This window comes from Typopeltis vanoorti, chromosome 12 (assembly GCF_054136105.1).
Source record: "Typopeltis vanoorti isolate ZY-2024b chromosome 12, IOZ_Tvanoo_1.0, whole genome shotgun sequence".
Classification (NCBI taxonomy): domain Eukaryota; kingdom Metazoa; phylum Arthropoda; class Arachnida; order Uropygi; family Thelyphonidae; genus Typopeltis; species Typopeltis vanoorti.
The window spans coordinates 104,433,848-104,460,814 of NC_143560.1; the positions used below are offsets into that span (position 1 = coordinate 104,433,848).

Sequence of the window (26,967 nt, forward strand, 5' to 3'; positions counted from 1 at the left end):
CTACTTCCAGCTATAAAAGATGTTGTAAAAATTGTAAAAACTATATTTGGCAACAAGTTACAAAAAGATGTCGATTTGATCCCTCTTTCAAATGATACTGTCAGTTGCAGAATCTCAGTTAATCGAAAGAGTTAAAACAGTACTTGTTATGCATTACAAATAGACGAGACTACTGATGTTACAAATGATGCACGGTTAATATGCTAAGTAAGATATATATGTATGTGCATCATAACAACATTCATGATATTGTTTTGCATCAATCCTAGTTGACGAAGCATGGTTATCAACACTATCCTATCTTGCAGACAATTTTTCGAAATTAACTATCTCCCCTTCAGGAAAAATTTTTAATTGTTCTTGATGCCTACGACACAATAAAGGTAAAGGCATTCGAGAAAAAACGGTTTTACGGATTAATTATGTAAAAATATAAAATAAAAAAAAAAGACACAATTTGCACCTTTTCCAACATTAGAATCCTTTTTAGTTGAAAATGATATTTTTAGAGTTTCTGGAAAATGTTTGACCACCTCAAAAATCTAAAACCTTTTCCGAATAACTTTTATAAGAAAATAAAATAAAAGTTCTTATAAAAGTTGGCGATCCATTTCAGGCTTACAGTCACGAGAACGACCTTTCATTATCGAAAAAAGAACAGTTAATTGACTTTCGTTAATTCTTTTATTGTCGAAGTCTATTTCACTCAGTTACTGTTTTATAGACAGTATATAGCAAGGTTTCTTAAACGCCAAAAAAGTGCACCCGGGGGGGGGGATCGCCAATGTTTTAATAATACGCCCTGAAAGCATATCGACTTATTTGGAATCACCGATTTGAAATCTATTTACTTACCGAATCCAGCTTGGAAAATCCACATGTATGGATGAAATGTAACAATTACAGAGGGAGGGGATACGAAGATAGGGGGCTTTTTTTACTCAAGCGAGGGGATTCGCCTTATTTTGTAAAGTATAGCAAAACTAGCGGATTTAAGTACTTTTAGCTATCTCAGAGAACACTAGGTTGAAAGTAGCACGATTTTGAAGTTGGATTCAGTAACAGAAAAAATCCGATACCGAACTGTTCACTTCAATGAACGGCTATTCCACATAATACTCTTTCGAAGTGGGTTATTAAAATAAATTAAATGGGAATCTATTGTACATATAAAATAAAACTCGTACATTGAAATGTGTTCAGTGAAAAAAAGTAATACTTTGAGGGTAAAACATCGACCGAAAATTCAAAATTATTAATACTGCTATTAAAATATATCTCCGATCGGCTCAGTTCAGACGATTCATCCTATTACTCTGCAATCCAAGCCGGCAGGAGTTCAGGTGGCAGAAAAGCAAGAAGAGAAATTCAGTTTGCAAACGTTATTTCTAATTGTAATTTGCTATCTGCTTCTTACTAGTTTATTTTTTTACGTTTTGCACCCCCAAACCTAGTTACGCCGTGGCGGGCACCTCTTTCTCCAAGCCCTCGTTACGGCACTGCAAGTACTGTTTCTTGGTTTTGCGTTTAATACTTCCTTCTGTACTGTTTGACTGTCAGTCTTTGTAGTTGTGTAGGGCGAGTTTGAATCAATTGTTGATTTTCGTTTTGAAGAAAAAAAAAAAACTGAATTTGTTTTCCTCTAAACATGCTTGACAAATTCTATACAGTAAAATTCGCTCAACGCGATTAATTAATCCATGTAATTCGCGCTAAGCGAAATCGCGAATACAAAGAATATAGCAATAATTATAATTCACACATCAGTTAGCGCAAATTTGGGAAAAAAAATGATTACAGTATATAAACTGTAGAATAAAATCATTCAAGTTAATAAAAATCAATTGCTTAAATTTTTATTTAATGTCTAAACATTTGTTTTTTTTGTAAAAAAGAGGCTTAAAGATGTTCGAATTGTGCTCGACTTTTTCATCTTGTCATGAAATTTGCCAAAGACGGCGATTGTTTTATCAACATTTCGTTTGTTGGAATACGCTTCCAAAATAGACGTTTCATCGACGTTGAATATTTGTTTGCCGATCGTTATAATCACCCTCCTGAATTATCCTTTGCAATTCTTCAGGAAATGTGGACGACACAGAATTTATCAGCACTAGCAAATCCCCAGTTATTCACTCGCTTAAAGAGGGAAATAGTATCAATTCACCCAATCGCGCATATCGAATTCGCGTTAAGCGAGGTCTTCCTGTAGTCGTGCCAGGCGGTTCATTTTTAGATGTATTGTTGGTGTGAACAAGTAAATAGTTCCCTAGCCAGAAACCTAATCTTTGCCTTCCCACATGGAGTAGTCTGATGATTGTTTTTCCTGCAGGCAATTTGAGCTTTCTCTATTTCTCACTTTCATTTAGTTATGAGATTAATGTTACAATAAAAAAAAAAATCATTAAATTTCATTCCAGTATATTTGATCAATAAAAATTGAAAGACAATTCCATTACAGCCTTACTAAATTCAATTTTACATACTGGATTGCCTTTAAATATTCAAGAAATCAATGAGAATCTGAAATAACTAACCAATCTTCTGCAAGCAATGCAAATCCCAAGAATATTTATCAAAACCATCAATGCAATCTCACCATTAACACAAATGTACATATGTATGAACGAAATTACCTAACCATCTGCTCAAAAAAGTATAACATACCCATACAAGATAACACTACCATACCATAAAAATTAGATTAGATCCACCACCAGTGACAAAGAATTCCAGGACTTCAGGATGGGGGCTTGCAGCATATGGATCTGACACTTCCCAGGAAACCTGGGATTGTGTGCCAAGTCAGATGAAGGGTGCATTTTTATGCAAACAGCTACAACAATTATGTTAAATCAACAGTAATTTAGACGAGCTAACCTTCCTTGACAAGGAAGATGCATTCCCATTTGCCGAAATGCTCAAGAATTCCATAAAGCACAACTGCATGGTGCTGGGCTATTGTGATATATAACTGAGCCATGCAAATCACGTGGAATGGAATCAAAATTTTTTTTCTATTGGGTTTGGACACTTTTGGAACTTTTTCCGATGAAAAATTAAAGCCTGAAGAACCTACACACACCATCATGAAGCTAGTTATTTTGATCAATTCTAATATTAAGCCTGCTGCAGAAGAGAAATTCAATGTTTCAACCAGAATTTACAATAGACGTTTTTAATAACATTATCTGTTCAAGTTCCCAAATTATTCTAGATGCATTCATTTTAGAAAATCAGTTCCAACTGATTGTACATTCTGGACTGTTTGGGGGTACACGAAAAATAATCAGTAATGGCAGAAAAACAAGTAAGCAATTTTACATTGATAGGCAATGAACAAAATTCAGTATTTAAAAACAGGGGGTACAATTTATAGAAATGGCTTTAAAAGGAGTACACAAGTGTAAAAAGGTTGGGAACCACTGGCTTAGAAGATAAGTGAATAATTTATTGAGGTTAGGATGAGAGTTTATTTTTACTATGATTATTTGCAATAAGATAGTTTGGATTTTCCAATGGATGTCATGATATTAAATTGTGATAATTATGCATGAACTGCTGGATTAAAATATCAGTTTGCTTCAATTTATTAATTATTTAAGTCTGTGGGGCAGTAATTGTACAATTGTGTCCCAATATTGCATTGAATAGTTAAATGTGTTGTATATGTAATTAATGAAAAGGTAGACAAAAAATGGTAACAAGCTAAACCCAGTCCCTGTTCTTTTTGATGCTAGTCATGTCGTGGGTATTTCTGGAAAAAAAAGTACTAGCATGCAGATGAATTTCACTTTAGTTTCAATAATTAATAAAACACTGAGCTTGCAAATGAGATATTCAAGATTGAATGATGACGCCGACTAAATGGCAATATGTATATCTAAATATTGTTTTCATCAATTCCTAGAAACCAGTGTTATAATACTAACAGTTTATGTTTGTGATTTCACAATGATCTGATCTACACAGTGCTTATAGCAATAATCCTGGAATTTTAATTTTCTAGTAGATATTGCCGTGATTTAACTTAATGATAAAATTTCTCAAATATTAAGAAAATTGTTATTCATGCTTTGATGTATCAATGATAATTTCCATATATATACACACACAAATGACAGTTCCTCTTAAGTGGTTGTAAGCAAATATTTAAACCATCTACAAGAAAATATTCATGCAACACAAATGCTTGTGTACATGATTTGACACTCAGAACTGAAATGGATGCATTTCTTGAAGATTTTCTTCAGCTCACCACACTGTAGTTAAAAGAATGTACATGTATTTAAATACGTAATAAATAATCAGCCGTATCTCATGACTTTCTCCAAAAGCCATTGTTCGTGCCTTCGTAACATTAAGTTGTGTTGTTGCAAATTATCTAGTCTCTCCTCATATTCTTGCGATTCTCTTTTAAGGTTGTTTATATATTGTACTGATAGATGGAGAAGTTCTTGTCTCGATACATTGCATTTTTTTCCTGTGATCAGGGTATACAAATTGCTTGCGAGGCTACTTAGTTCATCTCTTCTTTGCTTTTCAATTATGTTATGATGCTGTCTCCAGGTGCCTTCCTTTTTTATTCTGGCTACAGGAACCTTTGCTAGTGGTTTTCGGGATGATAGCTTGGTCTTTCGACGTCCACGTGCTGTCGACAAAGAATTTGAAGTGGGAAACTGGGACTGGTCTTGCAGGATTGCTCTTGACCTAGTGGTAATTGATGAACCTCTTCCTCTTCCTCTACCCCTACCTCTTCCTCTTCGCACTACTGGAGCAAGATATTTGTCCTCTGTTTCCATATCTTCAGAATCGCTACCTGTTAAAAGAAAACAATTACAGTGAGTCAGTATTCAAATTGTCAATAAAACAAGCATTTAATCCTAATGGCAATTCTGCTTTTCCCATATGGCAATGCTTCCCAAATGTTCAGAAAACTTATACCCTTTACAAAAATATCCTAAAATTTTAAAACTTATTGCATAATATACATACATATATAGCCCAAACCATGCCACGTGTATTATCAATTGCATTTCATCTGTAAAAAACCTCATACCTCTGCATACCACACTTTGGGAAACAGCCATATAGTAATAATGCAGCACTAATGATTTTAATTGTTAATTATGCAATTTGGAGGTGAATTAAATTGACATGAAAATTTTAAAATTGAATTTAAACTTTATAATTTATCACAGAATAATTTAAAATTTTATTCAATTTGTAAGTTATATTTTTTATTTTGCGATTGCACCATGGGCTATTTACATAGCCTGTGCAAGAGGACACGCTTACTATGTAATAGGTCTATAATTTAATTGTTCGCATGCACTTGGACGTCAGTATCTTTTTTTGTTGTAACGCATATTTATTTTGAAGCTTTAAAAGCTATTTGCATCACTGGTTCGATACTGGAAGCATCGAAGAATGTTGATATACGTCTCATGCTCCAAATTAAGCTAGTCATGAAGCTACCAATTCAAAAAAATAAAATATTCACAACATGGATTTTAGGCCAGGTGGCCTGTTCCAGTCTCATCTCTTTCTTGGTTTTCTGATTCTTATCTTATTTGTATAATATTTTCAGTAGTCTGCTATCCATTAGATTTGAATGTTCCATCCATTTTTGTTTATACTGTCATCATATATATATATATATATATATATATATATATATATAGTAATTATTGATTTTAGCATTCAGGAATTGTAAAATTTCCTCATTTGTTTATGGTCCCAATTGGTATATATATGCACCTTTTTCCTGAGAAATTTCATTTGTTTGAATTCATTTTTCGTCTTTCCTTTTATGGTCCATGATTTGCTCCCCATATAGTAGATGTCATTTTGATATAAAGTTTGACATTTCACTGTGTCTTTCTTCTGATATGAAAAATCAGATGAAGTATTTACTTATATTTTATTCTCTATCACTATTTTACTTATTGAGTGTCCTTTGAATGTCATTTTGGGGGGTCTTATAGTCATTGTTTTGAGATATCATTTAATGATCTTTGACAATCACCTATTATTATTTGATCATCTGTAAACAGATGTGTACCCATCTTCATTTGCATACCTAATTGGTTATACTGTTTCCAGATTGTTATAATCTTATTTATAGACATAGGTATCCATTGCTTAACGCAGCAAAATTACTGCACTCCCTTGATATACGTGCCTTTAACTGGCAACTCAGCTGATCTGACAGATACATCCAAATGTTTAATATAAATATTCTTACACAATTCAGTGTATAAGCTTGGAGGTCACGAGTAGCTGAGCATTCATGTTACGAGTGATATTCCACACTTTTCTTTATGTCAGTTTGATTTAACATGCTATGTAAAAAAGGTTTGATATTTGACAAGAAATTATATCTGAGTGATACAGTGACCTCTGATGTCATAGTATGGTTGAGTTGTTTTTTTTTTTTCTTTCTTCATTTATTCTTTGTTCAATAATTTCTAGATTGTAACTGAAAATAAACTCTTGTATTGCACATCTTCTAGAGATTTATGATAAATAAGCCAAAGGCTTATTTATCATAAATGTTCTCTAGGAGATGTGCTTTACATTATGGAAAATACTAAGGAAAGTGATCTGGAGCTTATTCCACCTTCACGAGTTGTCCATAAGGTTGCATCAGCCAAAACTTTGTTTCTATATATTCGGTACAAAAACTCGTTTCTATATTCGGCTATGAAATAATGTTGGATTCAATATCATAGTATGGTTGAGTTGGTTTTTTTTTTTCTTCATTTATTCTTTGTTCAATAATTTCTAGATTGTAACTGAAAATAAACTCTTGTATTGCACATCTTCTAGAGATTTATGATAAATAAGCCAAAGGCTTATTTATCATAAATGTTCTCTAGGAGATGTGCTTTACATTATGGAAAATACTAAGGAAAGTGATCTGGAGCTTATTCCACCTTCACGAGTTGTCCATAAGGTTGCATCAGCCAAAACTTTGTTTCTATATATTCGATACAAAAACTCTTTTCTATATTCGGCTATGAAATAATGTTGGATTCAATATCCACTTAATTTGTACCATCATGTATTTGCAGTTTTTTTTTTTTTTTTTTTTTTTTTTTGTTTTTGTTTTATTGCTTCTTTGCCGATGTCCGAAGTCATTTTGCTTGTTATCTTAGAATTTATGCCGATAAGAAAAAAAAAAACTAAAACTGTTCAAGTGACTCATGATAAAAAAAAATATAGTAAATAATATACGTACAAGTATTTATTAAACATTTACTTTGCATTCATTTTTTTCCTTTCCTTAAAGAGTACCATATAAAATGAACTATTAATACAATAATCAATTATGGATGAATTGTAAATTTTACCATTGATTATTAGATTTGATTAACACAATTTTGATATACATAGTAAAAAAGACTGATACCTGTATATTGAAAAGCAGTGGGGAGAGGGTACGTCCTTGTCATACTCCTCTTAGAGATATTTTTCCATTCTGAGATGTGTTGTAATTTAACTACTGATTTTATTTCCTGTATATATTTCCTGAATGGATTGTAAAAGTTGGTTTATTAAACTTAGTTATTTTAAACAAAATGTCTAATTTTATATAGACCACACGTTTCCTTCTTGAAATTCTCTTTATTCTATTAATTTTAAAATAAAAAAAATTCGATCTATGCAAGAGCAGCATTGTTGCTCTGGCAGTAGTTTGTCATCTACAATACTGTTCATCTTTTAATATTCCTTATATTTTATATCCTACATTTAGCAGACTAATTCACCTATAGTTGTTGCAATCGTCTCAGTTTCCTTTTATAGATTGGGTCAACCAGTGCTTTTTTTTTTCCAAGTTAGATTTACCAGACATTCAAGCCATCTTAAAAAATTTCAGATGGTTTGAATTAAATTTTCACCTATATTTTTGTATACTGTATTTCTATATTTATAGTCTTCTCCTGGTGTTTGCCCCATTTTACACCTTATATTTTTCAGTTCTAGCATTGTGATATTTCCCCTTTAGATCATTCTTTGTTTTATAAAATTTTATATCATTGTTTCCATCTGTCCAGAGGATTTTGAAAGTAGGTCACCCGTTTTTCTATATCTATTTTTTGTATTTCTTTATTCATTCTTACTCTATAGGTTTTCAGTTGTGACAAATATACCCTTTGCTAGTTCTGTTACAAAATTGTAACATGTTTTTCCTTGCAATTGCATGATTTTTTTTTTACTTTATTTCTGCTTCCATTGTTTTAAAATTTAGCCATTTCTGGTAACTGCCTATCTTCTTTATTTTTTTGGTGTTGTTCCAGGCTTCAGTCTAATTCATTTATACCTAAGCTTTCTGTTTCTGCCTGTGAGAAAATTTGTTACAAAAATTTTTCCCATTCTTCTATGGCATTTAATTCATTATAAACATATCTAAATATAATAAACATGATTTTTTTATTGAGGAGTATTACAACAAGCTGTTCAAGAGACTGGCATGAATTAAATTACATTGTGTCACATTATATTGTGAGAATTATGCATTACTATGGCCTAACAAATTAAGATTAATGAACAGATTTGGTGTCCCAAGGTAAACAAATGCAAAGAGTAGACCAACTCCAATTACAATCTAAAAATATCAAAATTACTTGACAAATTATAAATTATCGGCATCACTGAGTCAAAATGGCATTCAAATGTCCGATTTTCTAGTGCATCGATGGCAAACCTATAGCACGTCAACAACTTACAGGTGATATCCTTATTTATGCTTATAAATTAAGCAACTTTTAATTGTTAAAAACAAAAGTAAAATTGTTTTACACGCGAGAGCAGCTACGAAGACATGCATATGATTGGTGTGGTATTAACAAAAGATCACACAACCCAAAAACTCAATTGTTGAGTTGAAATGCTAATTCTCTTCAACCAAATTCCATAACATCTGAAACTGTCAACATTCACTATACAGTAACGTCTCGCTTAATGTACCTAATGCATTCTTAAAAACAGGTGCATTAATCGAATATAATAACCTATGGGAAAATTTATAATTCGTTCCTCAGATTTCTTTTTGGACCCTTATAAATTTTTTAAATAAAATAATTAGGTTAATCTCAGTGCCTAGTTATAGGAAAACTATGAAGATGAAAGACAACACAAACATTAAGAATATAAATTCGTTATTCTGCTTCTTAAAGAATTGAGCCAACATAGTTTGGCAGGCATTCTGTTTCTTTTTTTCATAAAACACAGTGTGGCCCTATTGCCTCTTTTGCAAATTTTACTGGTTCTCTCTTGTAAGTTTCTCGAATCGAAGTATTGCTGCTTAAAAACTTAGATTGTACTAAAACAATTTTCGAATTGTTTCAGCGATTAAATTTTCTTCAGATCTTCTCGCTGTGTATCTAAATTTAGCAGGTCGGATCAACTTTGTATTCAACTTCTCAGAATGATGTTTAACTTGGCTACATTTGAAAATCCTCTAAAATCATTTGCACAATGTGCTTCCATATTGCTAGCAGTAATTTCATTCCACTTTGTGCTATTTTATAACCATGCTGAGATTTTTTTGATTTGGCTAGAAGTCTTGGAAGGCATTTGCTTAAAAAAAAATATATATATATTTGTTGATCACAATAGTCTCCTCACACAATTTTCTTCAAAATTTCTGGATCTCCTTATCTGCACTAGTCTTCTCCTGTGATTAGAGCATTATGTAGGCTATTTCTCTTTTTGAAATACTCAAATCATCCAGCATGGAATTCTTCATTTCGATCATTGATAGCCCTTTCTTTCCAGGTTACAAAGAATGCTTTTGATTTAATAAGGCCAGTGTTTTGCAGGGGTGCTTAAGGGTCAAAGCTGTATAACTGAGAGGAGACCTCCACATAGCCTTTAAAGGAATGCAGAGAACCGACCAGGGCTTCTGACCTAATGTCCAATCCTCACCTTCTCGTGGTGCACCCTGTTGGGTATCTACTTTGATACTGAACGAACGAGGATGGGCTGGCAATTTGGGATTTAGCCGACCAAGTTGTATTCTTATTGGTTAAACCAAAATAAAAAATGATGGTACAACATGACAAAATTTCATGCCGGCTGGGGCGTCGCCCGGTTAAACAAGGCCCCCCATTGTTTTCACCAGGGAACCAGGGCAAACAGCGAAAAGTCAGCTACTGGAACAAATCTGAAAACAAACCCCAACTCAACATCAGAGTTAAAGATCGGTACTATCAATGTAAGAAGCCTGAATGGCAAAGAAATGGAGCTAGTTGAGGAATTAGATAAGTACCAGATCGACATAATAGGGGTGACTGAAACAAAAAAGACCAAAACTGGCGAGATTTTTCTGAGCAATATATACAAAATGTTATATTCAGGCAATGACAATCAAGAAAAAGAAGGAGTAGCCATAGTATTCAACACAAAACACGAGGCTAATCTTCTTGAATGGCAGTCAGTCTCAAGTAGAGTAATGTAGGCAAATATGAGAATGGGGAACTGGACAATGAGACTTATTTGTGCCTATGGTCCCACAGAAGGTTCTACTAAGGTAGAAGTGGAGGAATCTTTTGAGGCTTTAGAAAAAGCAACTGACACAATGAAAAAGGAAAAGTTGGTCCTTGTTGGGGATCTAAATAGTAGAGTAGGAAATGATTGTGAGACATACAAAAATATTTTGGGAAAATTTGGAGAAAAGAGCAAAGCTAATAATAATGCCAAATACCTGTTGGATTTCTGCTCAGGACATGAACTGGTTATTACTAACACCATGTTCCAACATAAAAATGTTGCACAAATTCACATGGAGAGAAGAGGCAAGGAATAAGAAAAGTCTCATTGACTATGTTATTGTTGATAGTGATGTTTTCTCCCTGGTACAGGACACCAGAGTGTACAGAGGATTTGAAATTGGAAGTGATCATTATTTAGTCTTGAGCAGGATAAAATTGAATTTCATATTGAAAAGAATAACATGTAAGAAAGTTTTAAAGTGAATAAAAGTTGAGCAGCTCTCAGATGTGAACTGTAGACTAAAATACAGAAATATTATTGAAAAGAAAATGAAAGAGTTTGAGAACAGGAATCAAACCTTGGAGATTCAGTGGCAAACTCTGAAGGAAACATTGATTGATTCTGTCAGAGAGGCATGTGGTGAGGTTGTGTGCAAGGATAAAAAAAATCAGAACTCCCTGGTGGACACAGGAAGTTAAAGAGGCAGTGAAGGAAAAAGAAAGCATATCAAAAGTTCCTGGCAAATAAGTCAGATTTTACTCTTACAGAATACAGAGACAAATGTAAGAAAGCTAAACAGTGTGTAAAACTAGCTAAACAAAAGTCATGGGAGGACTTTAGCAAGAATATAGAAAATAAATATCAAGAAGGTGGCAAAATATTCTGGAGGTTGTTGAAGCTTAGGAATGGAGGAAAGAGTGCTGTAAAAGCAATCAGAGATGATAAAGGTGCAATGAAAACAGGAGTATTTGAAAAACTGCTAAATGAAACAAGCAGTGATGACAGCACAGTGATAAAAAACACTGACCAGGCATGCAGTCAGGAATACATATCCATACTTGAAGTAGAAAAAGCCATCAAATGCTTGAAATGTGGAAAGGCAGCAGGAGTAGATGATATTCGACCAGAAATGCTGAAGTATGGTGGTATAAGAGTCTTACAGTGGCTGCACTGCATAGTTCAGAAAGCCTGGACAGAGGGACGAATTCCTAATGATTGGAGTAGAGCTCTCATAGTACCCATATATAAAAAGGGAAATAAAACTGAATGCGAGAATTACAGAGGTATTTCCCTAATGAATGTTCCTGGCAAGATCTATGCAAGTATACTTGAGAAACGGTTGAGAAGAATTGTGGAAGAAAAGCTTGGTGAAGAACAAGCTGGATTCAGGCCAAATAGAGGCTGTCAGGATCAGATCTTCACTTTATGACAAATAGTTGAGAAAGCAAGGAAATATAACAGATCTGTATTTAAATTTTGTCGATTTGGAAAAGGCATATGTCAAGGTGTCAAGAGAGACGCTATTCAATATGCTACAGTTATATGGTGTCAATGGGGCATTATACCAAGCAATACTTAGTCTTTATTTGAGTTGTGAGTCAGCAGTTAGAATTGAAGGAAGTGCAGGAAGATGGTTTGATGTTAAATCTGGTGTGAGACAAGGATGTACATTATCCCCTCTGTTATTCATTATCTATATGGATCACATTATGAAGGAATGTGGTATTAAACCTGATATCAAAATTGCAGATGTTAATGTCATACTTCTAAATAAATTCGCTACAAGTCTGCAAGATTCTCTGACTAAATTGAATAGCTGTTGTAATAGATATGGTATGAAAGTCAGCAATAAAAAGACAAAGACAATGAAAATAGGCAGAATCATTGAAAATGTCAACTGTGTTGTGAATGGAGAACCTGTGGAACAAGTAAAACATTTCAGCTACTTAGGCACAATTTTTACTGAAGATGGTAAACTAAATATAGAAATAGACAACAGAATCAGCAAAGCTGGTATGGTAGGAAGTCAATTGAATAAATTCATATGGAATAAGAGAGAAATTAGTCGATGCACTAAATTAGCTGTATATAAGACAGCGTTCAAACCAGTTTTAACTTATGGATCTGAGAGCTGGGTCAGAAGTAAAACACTCTAATGTTTTACTTCTGACCCAGATATGAGAGTCCTGTGAAAGATTAGAGGCGTGAACAGATGGCATCAATGGCAATATCATTAAAAATGAGGATATTAGGAAAGAACTTGACATTGTCAGCATCCAGGAATGCATTAGCAGGGCTAATCTCAGATGGTATGGTCACTTAAATAGAATGGGAGAGGAAAGATTAGCAAAACAAGTGTTCTCTGCCAGGTTGGCAGGAAAACGACCCAGAGGAAGACCAAGATATAGGTGGATTGATACGGTACAAAGTGCCTTAGACGATAGAAATATAAGATCTGATAATGTTGGAGTCTTGACAAGTAACAGACTGATTTGGAGGAAAATTGTATATAGTAAGTTAGTAATGATGTAATTTTTTCATGTAGTACTGTCATATCCTGTACACCCCTTGAGAGTACATGGCAGGAATTTGATGATGTGTTTTGCAGGATCCATTCTTGTTTACAATCTTTGATCCATGTAAAAAGAAGTCTCTAATTCAGTCATTATAATACTTTGATTTCACCTTGTTCCATTTTCTTTATTATTTCAAGTTTTTCTTTCAATCTGAAAACTTTGAATCATTTTCACACTTCTATTTCTTGCTCACTAAATTCTTTTAGTCATGATTAAAGGTTAGGAAAATAATTACACGAGATATGATCAGCAAAATGCTATGTAAAGCAGATGACAAATTTTGGTGGTAAATTTGGAACGCAGCATACATGGAAATAGTGTATGTATGCCATTAAAAAAAACTTTAAAATGTTTCAAATTGGTAACTAAATTATTTCATCCTGGTTAGGGATTTAAATAGTTAGCCATAAAAAATGTATAGATAGAAAAATTTTTAAATCTGTAACCTTTATTTTTACGATGTATATAGACACACTAATCAAATTTGGGTATAGGAAAAAAATGCACTTATCAGGAGATTGCTGTATATATTTTTTTAGTTTTAACACATTCATGACAAGGTATTGTTTATCTTTCTGACAGAATTTGTTACTACAGGCTCAACTCAAAGTTGCTCGAGTCTACACAGACTAGTTTCTCTGGAAGGGGCATGCGATTCATTAATTAGAACCATTTTTATTCCAGCTGACTGCAATTGCATTATTTGAGAAATGTTATACAGACTGCAAAAGGCTCTATATCTTATTCAGGGTTTTTCCTGAATCTTTAGTATAATGGCTGTTAGGGAGGGCATGCTGTTAATTGTGGGAAGCGAGTTACAATTGTCTCGACGTGAACGTGTTTAAACATTCTTCATGTGCAGGTACATTTAAAAACTTTGTCTTTTTTTTATAAAGTAAAATCAGTGGTGCAAGTTATATTCTAGTGAATACCATAAGTGTTTTGCTGACAAGTTGACATCCTTCTGCTGCTTATCCTACTCAGCTGATTTCTATCAAAAGTTACAATGCATAATTTTTCTCAAAAAACATTAAAATCAATTTAGTAATACAATAATGAATTTTAACCAAATATTATATAATTAAAATAAAATTCATAAAATAAATAAAGTTAGATTAATTTTTCCCCTTTTAAAAACTGCCCAGCATGTCAACAATTCAATTGCTAAATTTTTGGCATGCACACACAAAATGGTTTACCCCCACTGTGCTAGTGAAACCCAGCATGTTTCTGAAACAAAAGTTGCATATCCGTTTGTTGGGATTCTTTAACTTCATGCATGTTAGTATTTTTTTTCCCAATCTCCATATGGATGTAACATCGATGGGGAAAAAAACGATGTTTCTATATTTTAATTTCCCCCTTTGGAAGAAAGATGGCACCTCTTAAATCAAGTTTCAGCAATATTTGCTTATAAAAAATTGTGCAACACAATCTTGGGTGAAAATTTAAAAAAGTACACCGAGTTTAAATGCATTCTACATATGCTCATTTGAAATGAGCCATAGTTTGCTCCGCCCATTTCGCACAGCAAATTAGAGGATATAGGAATGCAACAGTGAAAAATTGAAGAACGCTATTCTTGCACTAAAAAACTTAGGACGAACGGTAGAAATTGTGAGAAACAGGAGTGGGCTCACCTCATGCATAATGCCATTTTCCAGGCCTTTTATGAGGGCCCCCGCATGTTGGCTGCGCTAATGCGTCACAATAACTAAACTGCGCATAAACAGCTCAACGACCTATTGGTATTGCTCAGTCTGCGTTGCTTGTGAGATCGCAACCTTGAACCTTCCTCTACGATAGAGGAGTGATCATGAACTTGAACGTACTGCTTAACAGGGACCGGCTTTAACACCCGTTACCATTTTTACATTTTCCTTAATTACAAGTACACATACCCAATCGTTTAGCTATTCAATAGCTGGTGTTAAATTGTACTATTACTGGCCCAGAGTTAAATCATTACCGAATTAATAAATTAAAGCGAACATGCTTTAATGACAGCAGTTAATGCTTGGATAATTAATGTCAAGATTTAATATCACTACACATATCCCTTGAGAACTCCAAGCTATCACAGTAAAAACAAAATTATTCTTATTAGTTAAAAAAGACAAGTATCAACCGCAAGATATTATTCACTTATCTTGTAGACCAGTGGTTCCTAACCTTGGCGGTTGCGCCCCCGGGGCGCTGTGAACGATGAGGGGGCAGTAAGCATAATGATACTACTTTTATATCATAAAAACAAAAAATTCCGTTATCCCTATTTATATCGTATGTTTGACAACACTGTTCAGAATATTGTATGTCTGGCAATACTGTTCAAATTTATTCAATACTTAACTTTCAATGTAAAAATTCTAAAAAAAGTAATCTGACTACTTTGGGGTCTGAATTTTTCTACTTTTCCCAACAGCTATCTGACAGCCCTGGTTTGCAGTTTACATCTAACCCGTGGCGCACTTTGTTGATAGTACTGTGGCCCATTAAGATGAGCGAAAAAGAAAAATCAACATTCAAGTTACTACCAAAAAAAAAAAAAAAAGGATGCGGAGGACTTTCGCGAATTAACGACTAAATTTAAAAAGTCCTGGACTTACAGGGTTGGTTGCAAAACAAAGTAACCAACAAGAGAAGGAACTTGTCTTACAAACTTGTAAAATTAATTGCCAAATGTGGAAAGCCACTTACTATTGGCGAAACTGATCTTACAGGTTTATAAATGAATTTTTTGATACGATGATCAGCCTACGTATTGTAATATGACGTCAATTCCTCTTAGCACTAATTCAGTGTCAACAAGAATTGACAAAAGACATTGAAAAAACCCGGCGATTTAAAAATCATAGAATTTTTTTGCAACTCGATGAAGTAACTTTACGTTAAAGTTGTTTCATGTAACTTTGCGACGTTATATAAATACAAATGAAGAAATTATTGTTCATTTGCTGAACAACTGAAAATTAACAAAAGGTTCCAAGTTTTAAAGGTTCAAGACTTTAATGCTACAAACATTCCCCTCTCAAATATTGAGTGTACAACTGGTGGAACACCAGCTATGATTGATCGGCACCATGGATTTATAACATTTAAAAGCAGTTCCAAATATCTCGACAATTCATTGCATTCTTCATAGACAGCACTTAGCTGCAAAAGATCTTAGCGCTAGACTACGTAACACTTTGGATGATGTCATTAAAGCAGTGAATAAAATAAAATCCAAGTCATTGATACCCGTATTTTTCGGAAACTTGAAAGAATTTGAGCATCTAGCTTCAATATGAAGCAAAAGAATTTGACCATCTTTTGCTTGATATTGAAGCTAGATGGCTCTCAAATGGAAACTGTCTGCGACGCTTTAGTGATCTCTACGATACTGTTTTGGATTTCTTAATTCACGTGATAAGAACATGTGTAATGTTCTAAAAAAAGGAGAAGGTTGGCATCGCATATCTTTCCGATATTTTCAAATTAAACGAGGTTAACAAATTGCAGGAACATGAATCTTATTAAAGCAAAGGGAATTATAAATGCTTTTATCAGCAAACATTCTACAAGCAGAGCATTGCAAGACGAGATTTTCTGCAGTTCAAGTCTACAAATAATAGATGATGATTTAATATTAGATACAGATTTGGACTGTTATTGTTCATCTTCTGACACTGAAAGAAGCTTGATCAGATTCAGACCTTCGATTAGCTTAAAATACCCGATTGGATCATAAATCCATTTCTTTCTGATGCCACTTCTGTTAATCCAAATTTGTGTAAGAATTTGACTTAAAAAAAATTTTGAAGCTAAAGTAGAATTTCAACAGCGTGGGTATGAAGATTGAGGCCAAACATGCAATGCAAGTATCTGCAGCTTTGGCAAGAAAACAAATACCGCTCATTGCTTTTCCATACTTGGTCGATAAAGGATTCAGCGTCGTGTTGCAAATGTTAGCCAAGCAGCGAAATAGATTGCAAATAAGTAAAAGAGGAGACTTGAGACTTTGGTTGCCGAACACTGAACCTAATACTGAAAAATTAGCAGAATCTCATCAGGCTCAGGGTAGCCATAAACGGCTGTCTTATTAAATACAGTAAGTTTATCTTTTTTGAGTAAAAATTAATCTGTATCAAAGACATTTTTAATTAAGAGTTCAAATATGCTGATGGTAATTTAGGTTTGCCCAATAATATTATAATTATCTTATTGAGTCATTAACCTACTCCAAAATTGAGCGGGTGCAGCAGGCAAAAAAGGTTAAAAACCACTGTTGTAGAATACAGTCTAGAATAAATTTGGGAACTCTATTGAAAAGAACGCTATTCTATTGAAAACTTACCGGTTTCAGAAGAATAGTTATTATTCAAACTTCCAGATGAACCGTTCACCTTTCCTTCTGCGCCAGGCTTTATGTAATAGCTGTGATCTAAGTAACTAATTGCACCGGTATCGTATACATATTTTGGTTCGTCTTCAGTCTTTAATTTTTCATCAAAAAAATTATACTCCCCGTTTTCATTACGTGCTAACGTCTCTTGGACACCGCTTAACGGAGTGCGGTGTTCAGAAACCCAGGAGAAATCCAGCGGGTTTTTATCCCAGCCTGGAGGGGGGTCCTGCGACTTGTGTGGTTCGGTTATACGACAGTAACCTAGAACCATGCAGTCGTGTTTTATCGACTTTTTGGCTTCTTCCTCAACTGTCGCCATTGCCTCGTCGTATTTATCTGGCTGGAAATTTTCGGGCATTTCATTAGGATGGAAAGCATCTTCCTTACCCAGGAAAGTAAGCTCATCTAAATTACTGTTATGCAAGAGGTAATCATCGTACGTGTTTAGACAAAAATGAGAGCTTCTGACTTCGGAAACAATTGCGGGTTGTTCCCAGAGTCCTGCAAGCGTAGGATCATCCTGTTTTCTTGATCTCTGACCACTCTGGAAGACTTCTGTTGTGCCTCCTGTAGAAGTCTGACTTAATGGATTGGGAGTGGATTCTTCACTTGGAGTAACGCCCATAACTCTGTGAGGTGGCATACTGGATACTACGACTATTTTCTTTAGTCCCAGTATCTGGTGGGAACTTGTTTGCACGGCAAAACTTTAGACCTGCAAGCAAAGAAAAATGCAATTACAAATGGTTTTAAGAAGGGCGTCAAGAATCGATTAGTTTAAAAAATACAGTACTGAAAGAATTGAAAGTTTAAAATAACCGATGGGTCATGCAGTTATTGATGCATCAGCTATGCGTGAACACACATTTGCATTTAAATAACACTTGTCCCGCAGATACACTTGTACGGTAGTATAGTCTACCACACAATGTCAAATGCAAAAAAATGGAACATGAGTGCCGATTGAACCACTGCAAGGATCAAAATCTGTATTGAAACTTTACAAATGGGCAAGTTTACTATTTGTACTGGTCTGAGCAAAAGAATAAACTACCCGAACATGGAGATGTTCAGATGATTAAACCCTTTAAGTCGACATTAGAATCTAGTCACAAATGAGGATTAGTCATTCATTCAGTAACTGCCATGAGATTCGAAAGGATTTCTGGTGGCATTTGTGGACTCCAAATCCAGTCCGAATACTGCTTTTCAAAATAGCCATGCTTTTCGCTAAATTGGTGGACCTGCTGAACCAAGAAGACTTTAGGCCCTAAGATCCCAAATATTTGAGTATGCTGAAATTATATTATAAATTTTGAAATAAAAACAATGCATGTTTTGGAATATATATATATATATATATATATATATATATAAAAACTGCCTCTGTTTCTATAAATATTCGCCTTTGAAATTTGTTAGATCTAATATCCGCTTTGACGATGTAATTTTACATCGCCGAAGTGAAGCTGTATGCTCTTTCTTTTAGTAAAAGAAAATTCAGAAGTTTTAATTACTTGCCGTTCTGAGTCGTTATCAGATCGACTGTCGGGAATCTGTGCTTGCGAAAGCTAATTACGGATGTGTGTGTAGACCACATTGTTCTGGTCTGGTCTCATTATCTAATATTTTTTGAGGTCTACCAGACCTCTTTCCAATTGGAAATTTCATTATTTCCTTAGGATATCGGGTGTTGGCCATTCGGTTTGTGTTCTACTCGTTTGTTTATATAATTGTTTAGTTTTGGTCTTGATTTTGTTCTTTATTGGTCTTAATAAAGTGCACTGTGCAGTTTTCATAAATCTCATTTCAATTGTTTTTATTCTTTGTTTATTGCCCAAACTTCACTGCCATATAATAATGTGGGCACTGCTAAAGTATTGTATATTTTCAAGGAGTAAAAATTATTTTATTCCAACTGGTGTTTGTCCACAAAATGCCTTGTTTTATCTATTGATATTTTCATTCCAAACTGTTCTACTATAACGTTTAAATTATATCTCGCTCTTTGTAAATTCTTAATTGATATTATTACCTGATCATCTGCAAATAGCGTATTTATTTTGTTATTCCGGAAAATTTCTATACCTGGATTGTTTAATGTGTTCCACTGTATTATTAATTCATTACTATAAATATTTAACTGTTGGTGACAGAACCATCTTACTGCTTGGTTTATAGATTGTTTTTCACTTCATTATGGTTGTATATATATATTCAATATTGCATGTAAAATATTAGGTATTGTAATACATACAGAGTATATCTTTTTACTTCGTCAAATGCTTCTTCGTAAGCTATAAACAACAGATGAGTTCCTGAATTAATTTTTTTTAAGTAGTTCTAAACAAAATGCTGCATCGATTGTAGTAGCCTGTTCAAAGCATAAAGTGTACAAAATTACCAGTCAAATTTCATTGTACTTTTCACATAACATTTCCACGTGAGTTTAATGAAAACTCACTAGAAAGAATAGAAAAAAGTACGACTGTTTAAAGAAAAAAATTCAAAGCCTCCAAGCAGTCGACTGAAAAGTTGGAGTAACTTAAGTCGAATTACATGTCATTTACGTTTAAGGATGGCCCACATGAGGAGTTTGGGGACCTATTGTACCTGATTCAGTTAAATCAACAGCATGTGGGCGTTATGTCTACACTACGTTATACTAGTCTACAGTAGATCGCTTGCGTAAGTTTGCAGACAAATAATCTTAACTAGGGATCTGTATATGATAAAGCTCACTACCCAGACCCGTCTCGACATTAGGGGGCTATTATTAACGTATGAAGTAAGTATGCAGAAAGTAGTATCGGCATTTGGATCTATTATACAAATACCTGCAGACGAGACTCACCGGGAAAGGCAATAGCAAGATTGATTCTAACAGATGTTTATCATGCTTCATCTTAAGTTGGTTCAATTGCGCACCATGGGAGTCCACTAGAATAAATTCCACTCAACACGGCTTTATAGAACTTCCAAGAATGACTTTTTTCTATACCCTTCCCTCCTTCAACCCTTTCAAAAATATATTCGGTATTTATTTCATAAGCACCTCTTAACAGCCTCTCTTCCGCTTAATTTATATTCTATCCACCTGTCTTCACAGTCAGAATTCAACAATACCGATGTTGCTTGTGATTCGCCTCAACTTTCTCCAGAGCTTGCTTCTCACCTAGGAACGCAGGTGAGCAAAGAGATGGTCAGTAGTTCAGATGTAGTCTAATCAAAGCTTTGTACAGCGGAATGACCCCATCCTTCTCTACTTGATAACATTGAGTATACTGGCATTTCTTTGTGTTTATTATTTTTGAAATATGCCCTTGATTTATCGATATCCCAAAGATCACACTTCCTCCACCTGTAATACGTCTCCACTATTATAGATCGGCTTTATTTTGAGATCCAAAGTGCAAACTTTACATTTACGGGTGTTAAATTGACATCCCCACAATCACTTTGTTCAATTCGCTCTGAAGCACCAAGACATCTCCATCACACTTTAACTTTTCCCGGTTTAGTATCATCCGCAAATCTGCTTGCAGATCACTCGGCAATATCAGTAAAAAAAATTGAACAGCAGTGGCCCAGAAAGAAACCTATGGGAGTCCACTAGTAACTCTCCCGAGAGAGATGGCACCTCTGTACACCGTTTGATATAGATTAGAAAGACAGTTTGCTATTCGATCAACCAACTGGTTTTTTCAATTCCACTCAATGTTTTGTAAAATCCAGAAGTATCATCCTGAATAACCCACTATCCAGAACGGTAGTCGCTTATTATAAATAAAGCAAGCAAATGTGAAACTTCCCTTTAACGAAACCCATGTTGATGGATTTTCCTTTTCCACGCAATCCAAGAAACTTACGTAGCATGCATAGCATGGGTCTTCAAAAACCCTTTGAAGGATCGTTAGCACACCTAAAAAATTACATTTTAAAAATCTATGAAACCGCCGTTTAAGACCATTTCTTTTAATGAAATGGAATTCGCGTATAAAGTAGCGCCATCTATTAGCCAAGTAGCGAAACTATGTTCTCGTAGATTCGAGAAACTTTACGCTTATGTCACATGAATTTGAATTAATCGAAATGTCAGTTCTGCGTGGTTCAGCGAAGAGAATCGCCCAGTTACCGTAAGCTTGTAGTTGTTAATACTTAATGGCCAATTTTCTATAGTTTAATGCATAATTATACTGGCATGAAGTTTTCATACAATCTGAAGTTGTGTAACTTCCAGTACATTCTCAGGAAAGAATGACACTGTCCTGATCTCAGGATCGCGAAAGTGAGTTGCAGAAAATCGAGCTGGTAGAGAAGTGAATGAGCAACCTGCAATTCATGCTTTTCAGTTAATGAATGAGACATGAAGCCTTACAATTATTTCGAGCATTGGGATTTTAAGTGCATTGCTCATCACCCAAGGGAAATGTTCCAGCAATACAACAAGCCGTTGCTCAACTGAATAAGTTGCATTTCGCTGAACAGTGAAGAGACTTGTTGAAAACAGGAACAGTACCTCTGTCAAGAAATTAACTAGGGAGCAACAAAATGACCAGAATTATCAAATTCCGACTGTGTGCTGATTGGTTGAGTGGATAGCATGCCCACTCAAACAAGTCTGATCCCACTGAGAGCATGGATGTTTGGAAACGGCACAAGACTGGTCATTCTGGTACTTTGTAGCATTTTATTTCTAGCAGAGGATCAGCTGGTCAAGAAGAGTAAGACTGCACTTAATTTATCTAAAATTGAAATTAATAAGAATCCGAGTAGTCACAATTCCTTCAGTGTTAAGTCTTCGAATACCTTATCTATTTCAAAACCTGGCTAACCAATGGTGAACCGTAGTAGGGTGGCAGATGTAGAGAATAACTTTGCTTACCTTGAAGTTGTTAAATTAAAGAAATCCGATTGTTACTAATTTTTTTATTAAATAATCTTATCCTAAATTCTTTGAATATCCATATCCTTTGATTCAGAAACTTTATTCATTGCAGAATTTTTTTTTTAACAAATCAAAACAAGTTGGGCCAGTAGCAGAAGTAATGATAGACTTCAGAGATTTTTCTTGAACATTTGGAAGTTGTTCAAGAGGAAAGATGAAATGAAACATTTGAACATTCCAGCTGGACTACAAAAGGCATGTTGATAAACTGCAGGCTTCTATTGTAAAGAAGCCAAAAAGAAAGCAGAGGAATGATTGATGCCAGTTCACTACAGCAGTATCTATGGTAGTTCTGGAAAGGCTAAAACAGCACATCTGCGAGATTGACAATCCCTTGCTCAATGATCAATCAACTAAATCATTACTCCAGGCATCAAGAACATCCACTGCCCCAAACAGGAACTGAGTCTAGAGAAACTACTGATGCAATTTGCTTGTCACAAGTAAATTGTCAGTCCCAAGGATTCTGACTTGCCATGCAGTACTGGAGATGATGCAAGAGGGAGCAATGCATTTTGGTACCACTCTTCAGTGGTACAATTTCCAACATTAACCAATCATGTGCAGTTAAGTGATAACTTACTTCCAAAAGTGGGGAGGTAACCTCTATTCAAATCATGATTTCATTTTAACATTCTTTTCTGCAGTACTTGTGCATTCTGAAATTAGCAGAACAAAAGACTTCTCACACCATCTAAATGTTTTGTACCTAATTTCAGTGCATACTCCTGTAGTAAAAAATTTCTAATTAACATTATCACAGCCTCTATACCTGGTTTTGATTATGCACAGAATGTCAGATACTTTCTACTAAAATTGTAAACAAAAGTTTAAATGACTCACAAAATTACAGAAATGATTCCAAATGTCCACTTAACGAAAGCTTAAGAAACTGCACTGACTACCAGGAAAAGAATGTGCTCTTCAGCTAAATGCTTTCCCCATCCACCTAATTTCATTTTGGTAATTGTTATTCTGATAGGAATCTCCATTCCTTGGTGTTATTCACAATGCAACAGTGTCATGCACAATACTCGACACTCAGCTGAGACGATTTTATCCCCACTTCAGTGTTTGAATGCATAGCATAACTGAACCACCATCAGGGATAAGCTAAATCTCTCAGGGGAAGGTGGAAAGGTTTACAGTAACATTTTTATACTGAAGGACGTAAATATGACTCAGTTTTCAATGTCTTAAAAATATTTCGTTGTATATTTAGAAATACTCAGAAGCATCAGAACAATAACTGGTTATCAATGGAAATATCCATTTTGACAATCGTTGGGTCGCTTTGCCTCGCCGCAACGACAAATACTTTCGATTTTAGAAAATATTAACGTTAATAGTTCCGCAGCTATAAACTTGTGGTAGGGTTTGCACGGTAGCTTACCAAATTAGTAGAAGAAAAAATTACAAGTTTTTTTGTTTTTTTTTTTTTTAACTCTTCAAACCTCAGTGAAAGTGAACTTGAAACTTATAAATCGTCTAAGGTTTTTTTCCTCGCCCACTGGATTATAAACTAATAGCATATTAGCACCGTGTGTAGGCAAAGGACTTTAAAGTTGGATTTTTTTTGCATATCCCTAAAATGCTGTAGGAAAAAGGAATTTCAGACTTCGAACAAGCCAGTCTCAGAAGGAGCAGCTGGAAGATAGTCACAAATGTCCTTGCTAATGAACAGATTAGAACCCAAGGCCTCTCGGAGAGACTCCGAGAATCATCGGATAGAGTTGAAATAAGGTTTTGCTGGATTCGTGGCTGATTTAGGATCAATAAGCACGAAATTCCAGGTTGCCGATACATTAACTTACGGCAGCTAATCTGGAAATTCAACTGAACAGGTCATGCTACAAGTGCGTCAAGATTTAATCAATTCTGTCATTTCGACTTTTTCGGAGTGATGACAGGGATGCGTTCTTCTGCAATAGTCGTGTTTCTGGGCAGTAGTGATAGAAAGCATGTATAACCCCAATAGCGAAGCGAGTAATCTTTAAGACATTTTAATGATTTGAAAAACAATGAGCTAAAGATATGAGCAAGTTCAGAAAATATTGACTGACAAGAGCCCGAGTGGCACAATGATTCCGTTTTAGCTCATCCAGTGTTAATACTAAAGGTTTACCTTCCATGAGGAAAAAAAGAACGTGGGTAGGAGCAGCTACAAGACTTCCAAGAACGAGTTGCATGTCGTGGTTTTCATGGAACGGGCAAATCTACCAAAGCTTCATGCAAGTTAGTGTGGATGGAACGACGTGTGGTTACTTTGCGTCGATTAATTCCACTGATCAGCGGTTTAATCAGCATACTGCAGGGTGTGCTTATATCAACTCATCTCAAAAGCAGTCCATCGCAGTAACGTTGGTAACACAAAAGCCATGCTTATTGTAGCAGTCAATTTAAGTTTTAAAATTTTTAAAAATAAATAATAGTTTGCGTAGAAATTTCTTGAATTTATCAGGTGCGGATGGGCTAAACACTGCGTTTGGCAAATGAACAGAATTCGAATGTCCCATGGCGACAATTGACATAATTAAAAAGTTTTTCTTCTTAAAATAATGTTATCTTAACCTTTACGAAAATACCAAATTTTCGGTTATTTGGGACTGATGAGTCACGTGACCAGCCCACTACAATAAAATTCCAAAACAATCGAATGATAGTAGCAATGCGTACACCTAATCAGGTGTAACGGATTATAACCGGCTTTTGTCGTAGGAACACCACGCCACCTAGGCATTTATATCCATTAAATTCAAGTTCTGATCTACAACAGGGAAATTTGTACCATAGTTCATTAATGTTTCACACATACGCAATAACTTGCCGTCCACGTTATTAATGTACTATAGGCACCACTCTCTTGTGAAGGGGCTCTTATGTTTAGCATTGATTAGCCAAGGGATTCGAAATTATTTCTTCGTTGCCGGATGAAATGCAAACGCAGAATTTTTATTTATACTGGTGAAGAACTTCGTAAGAAATTAGCTCATGTTAGCATTTCCAATTTTAGTAATATTAATTGGATGAAGTTCCATGAATATTCCGAATACACTTCCGGGTATGTTGCGTAACACGCTACTTGTGAGAGATTACATTTAACTATTATGCGAAAGTAAATGAAGTCATTTTAAATATCTCTGTATTACGACTCTCGTTCTGAGAGAGTCGTAATACCTTTTTCACAGAAAGACGCCACATCTTTCTGTGAAAAAGGGTAAGCAGCTGTATATTACTAATGATTTTTTTGTCGAGTGGCTCTTACACTGGTGTACCCTTTTAAAATATTAAATAAAGTTTAAAAAACTAGCAAATAGCAGCTCTCGGTCAGCAACCCCGAATGACAGACCGCATCTAAGCGTCATTTTTTTTTCATCCATATTTAAAGTAGTAGACAAGCTATGTTAATTTGCCATAAAATTAACACATTGCTGGCAGAAAGCTTTGATTGATTTAGCCTAGTTATTAAAAGACGGAACTAATAATGCAAAGAAATAAAGTTTACTAGCCTAGTTTTCTCCATTGTGAGGCTATTTTTTAATATCTTAACAGGATAAAACATATTTCAGTAACTTTGCTTATAGTCTGATTAATGCTTAAAGTACATGTTCATATATAACCAATCCCAAGACAATTTCTTAGACAGCATTATATATAATAATGCTGTAATATTATATATTCACCTCTGCGCTAAATACTCCCATCAAGTTCATTAGACCGACGTCATCATTGGCAACTTGCCAAGATCTTGAGTCAGCTCTAGGAATTCCTACTGCGTTTTGGATGCTTAAGTGTCAAATTGACATACGGCAAGTTTATCATTATATACAGTCCACGTAACCGTAAATAATTTAATATACTAAAAACGCATGAAAACAAATTCAGTTACAGACGAAGGTCCATATTCGTGACTTCCGCGTAACATCATGGCTTACTAACATCGTCTTGTACATGTTAGAGCAAGAGAAGTGTTAGTGCATTAAATCAATACACATGACTTAACATGACAGACCAACAAAAGGCCTGAGCTGTTACAATGTTGTGCAATCACGGTACACGTAGGCATGATGAAATGCCAAAACGTCTTCAAATTCACCAGATTGTCTCATATGCGCAGTCGTAAAAATATTTAACCATGCAGGAATTGTAGCAATACCTTAAGTATAGAAATCTGTTTTAGACTTAAGCTTAACCACCACTTACAAATATTGGGATGCATTCCACAACCCCTCCCCTTATACATGCTACATTCCATCACGTCTAGAAAAAGCCCGCTATAGCGGAAAACAGCAACCTCACACAAAGAAATATTAACTTTTCATTCATCCCTTCCGGTAATACGTAGTACCAGATGCGTCAATTGTCAACACAAAGAAAATAAACCATCAATAGTTAAAAATATATCCTCACCTGGATCATCTGGCTTGGCATAGATGGACAAACAACCGAACTGAGTGAAATATTCATTGAAACTTTGAAAATTCATGTCCAATTTTCCCTTCAACGTAAGCAGTAGCGTGGAATACTATGAGTGTTAGACTAGTGACCGGTCAGAT

The 26,967-nt window shown here is 34.8% G+C and overlaps 1 protein-coding gene across 1 annotated transcript; it reads right to left on the bottom strand.

The window, feature by feature from the left end:
* Positions 1 to 3,975: 3,975 nt before the first annotated feature.
* LOC150101093 (uncharacterized) lies at positions 3,976 to 26,967 on the bottom strand. Its single transcript, XM_090401926.1, has 3 exons — positions 26,822 to 26,967; positions 17,413 to 18,178; positions 3,976 to 4,819 (listed from the first exon to the last, which is right to left on the bottom strand). Exons 2-3 carry the CDS (start codon positions 18,104 to 18,106, stop codon positions 4,308 to 4,310), a joined length of 1,206 nt encoding a protein of 401 aa, XP_090258052.1. The 5' UTR covers positions 18,107 to 18,178; positions 26,822 to 26,967; the 3' UTR covers positions 3,976 to 4,307.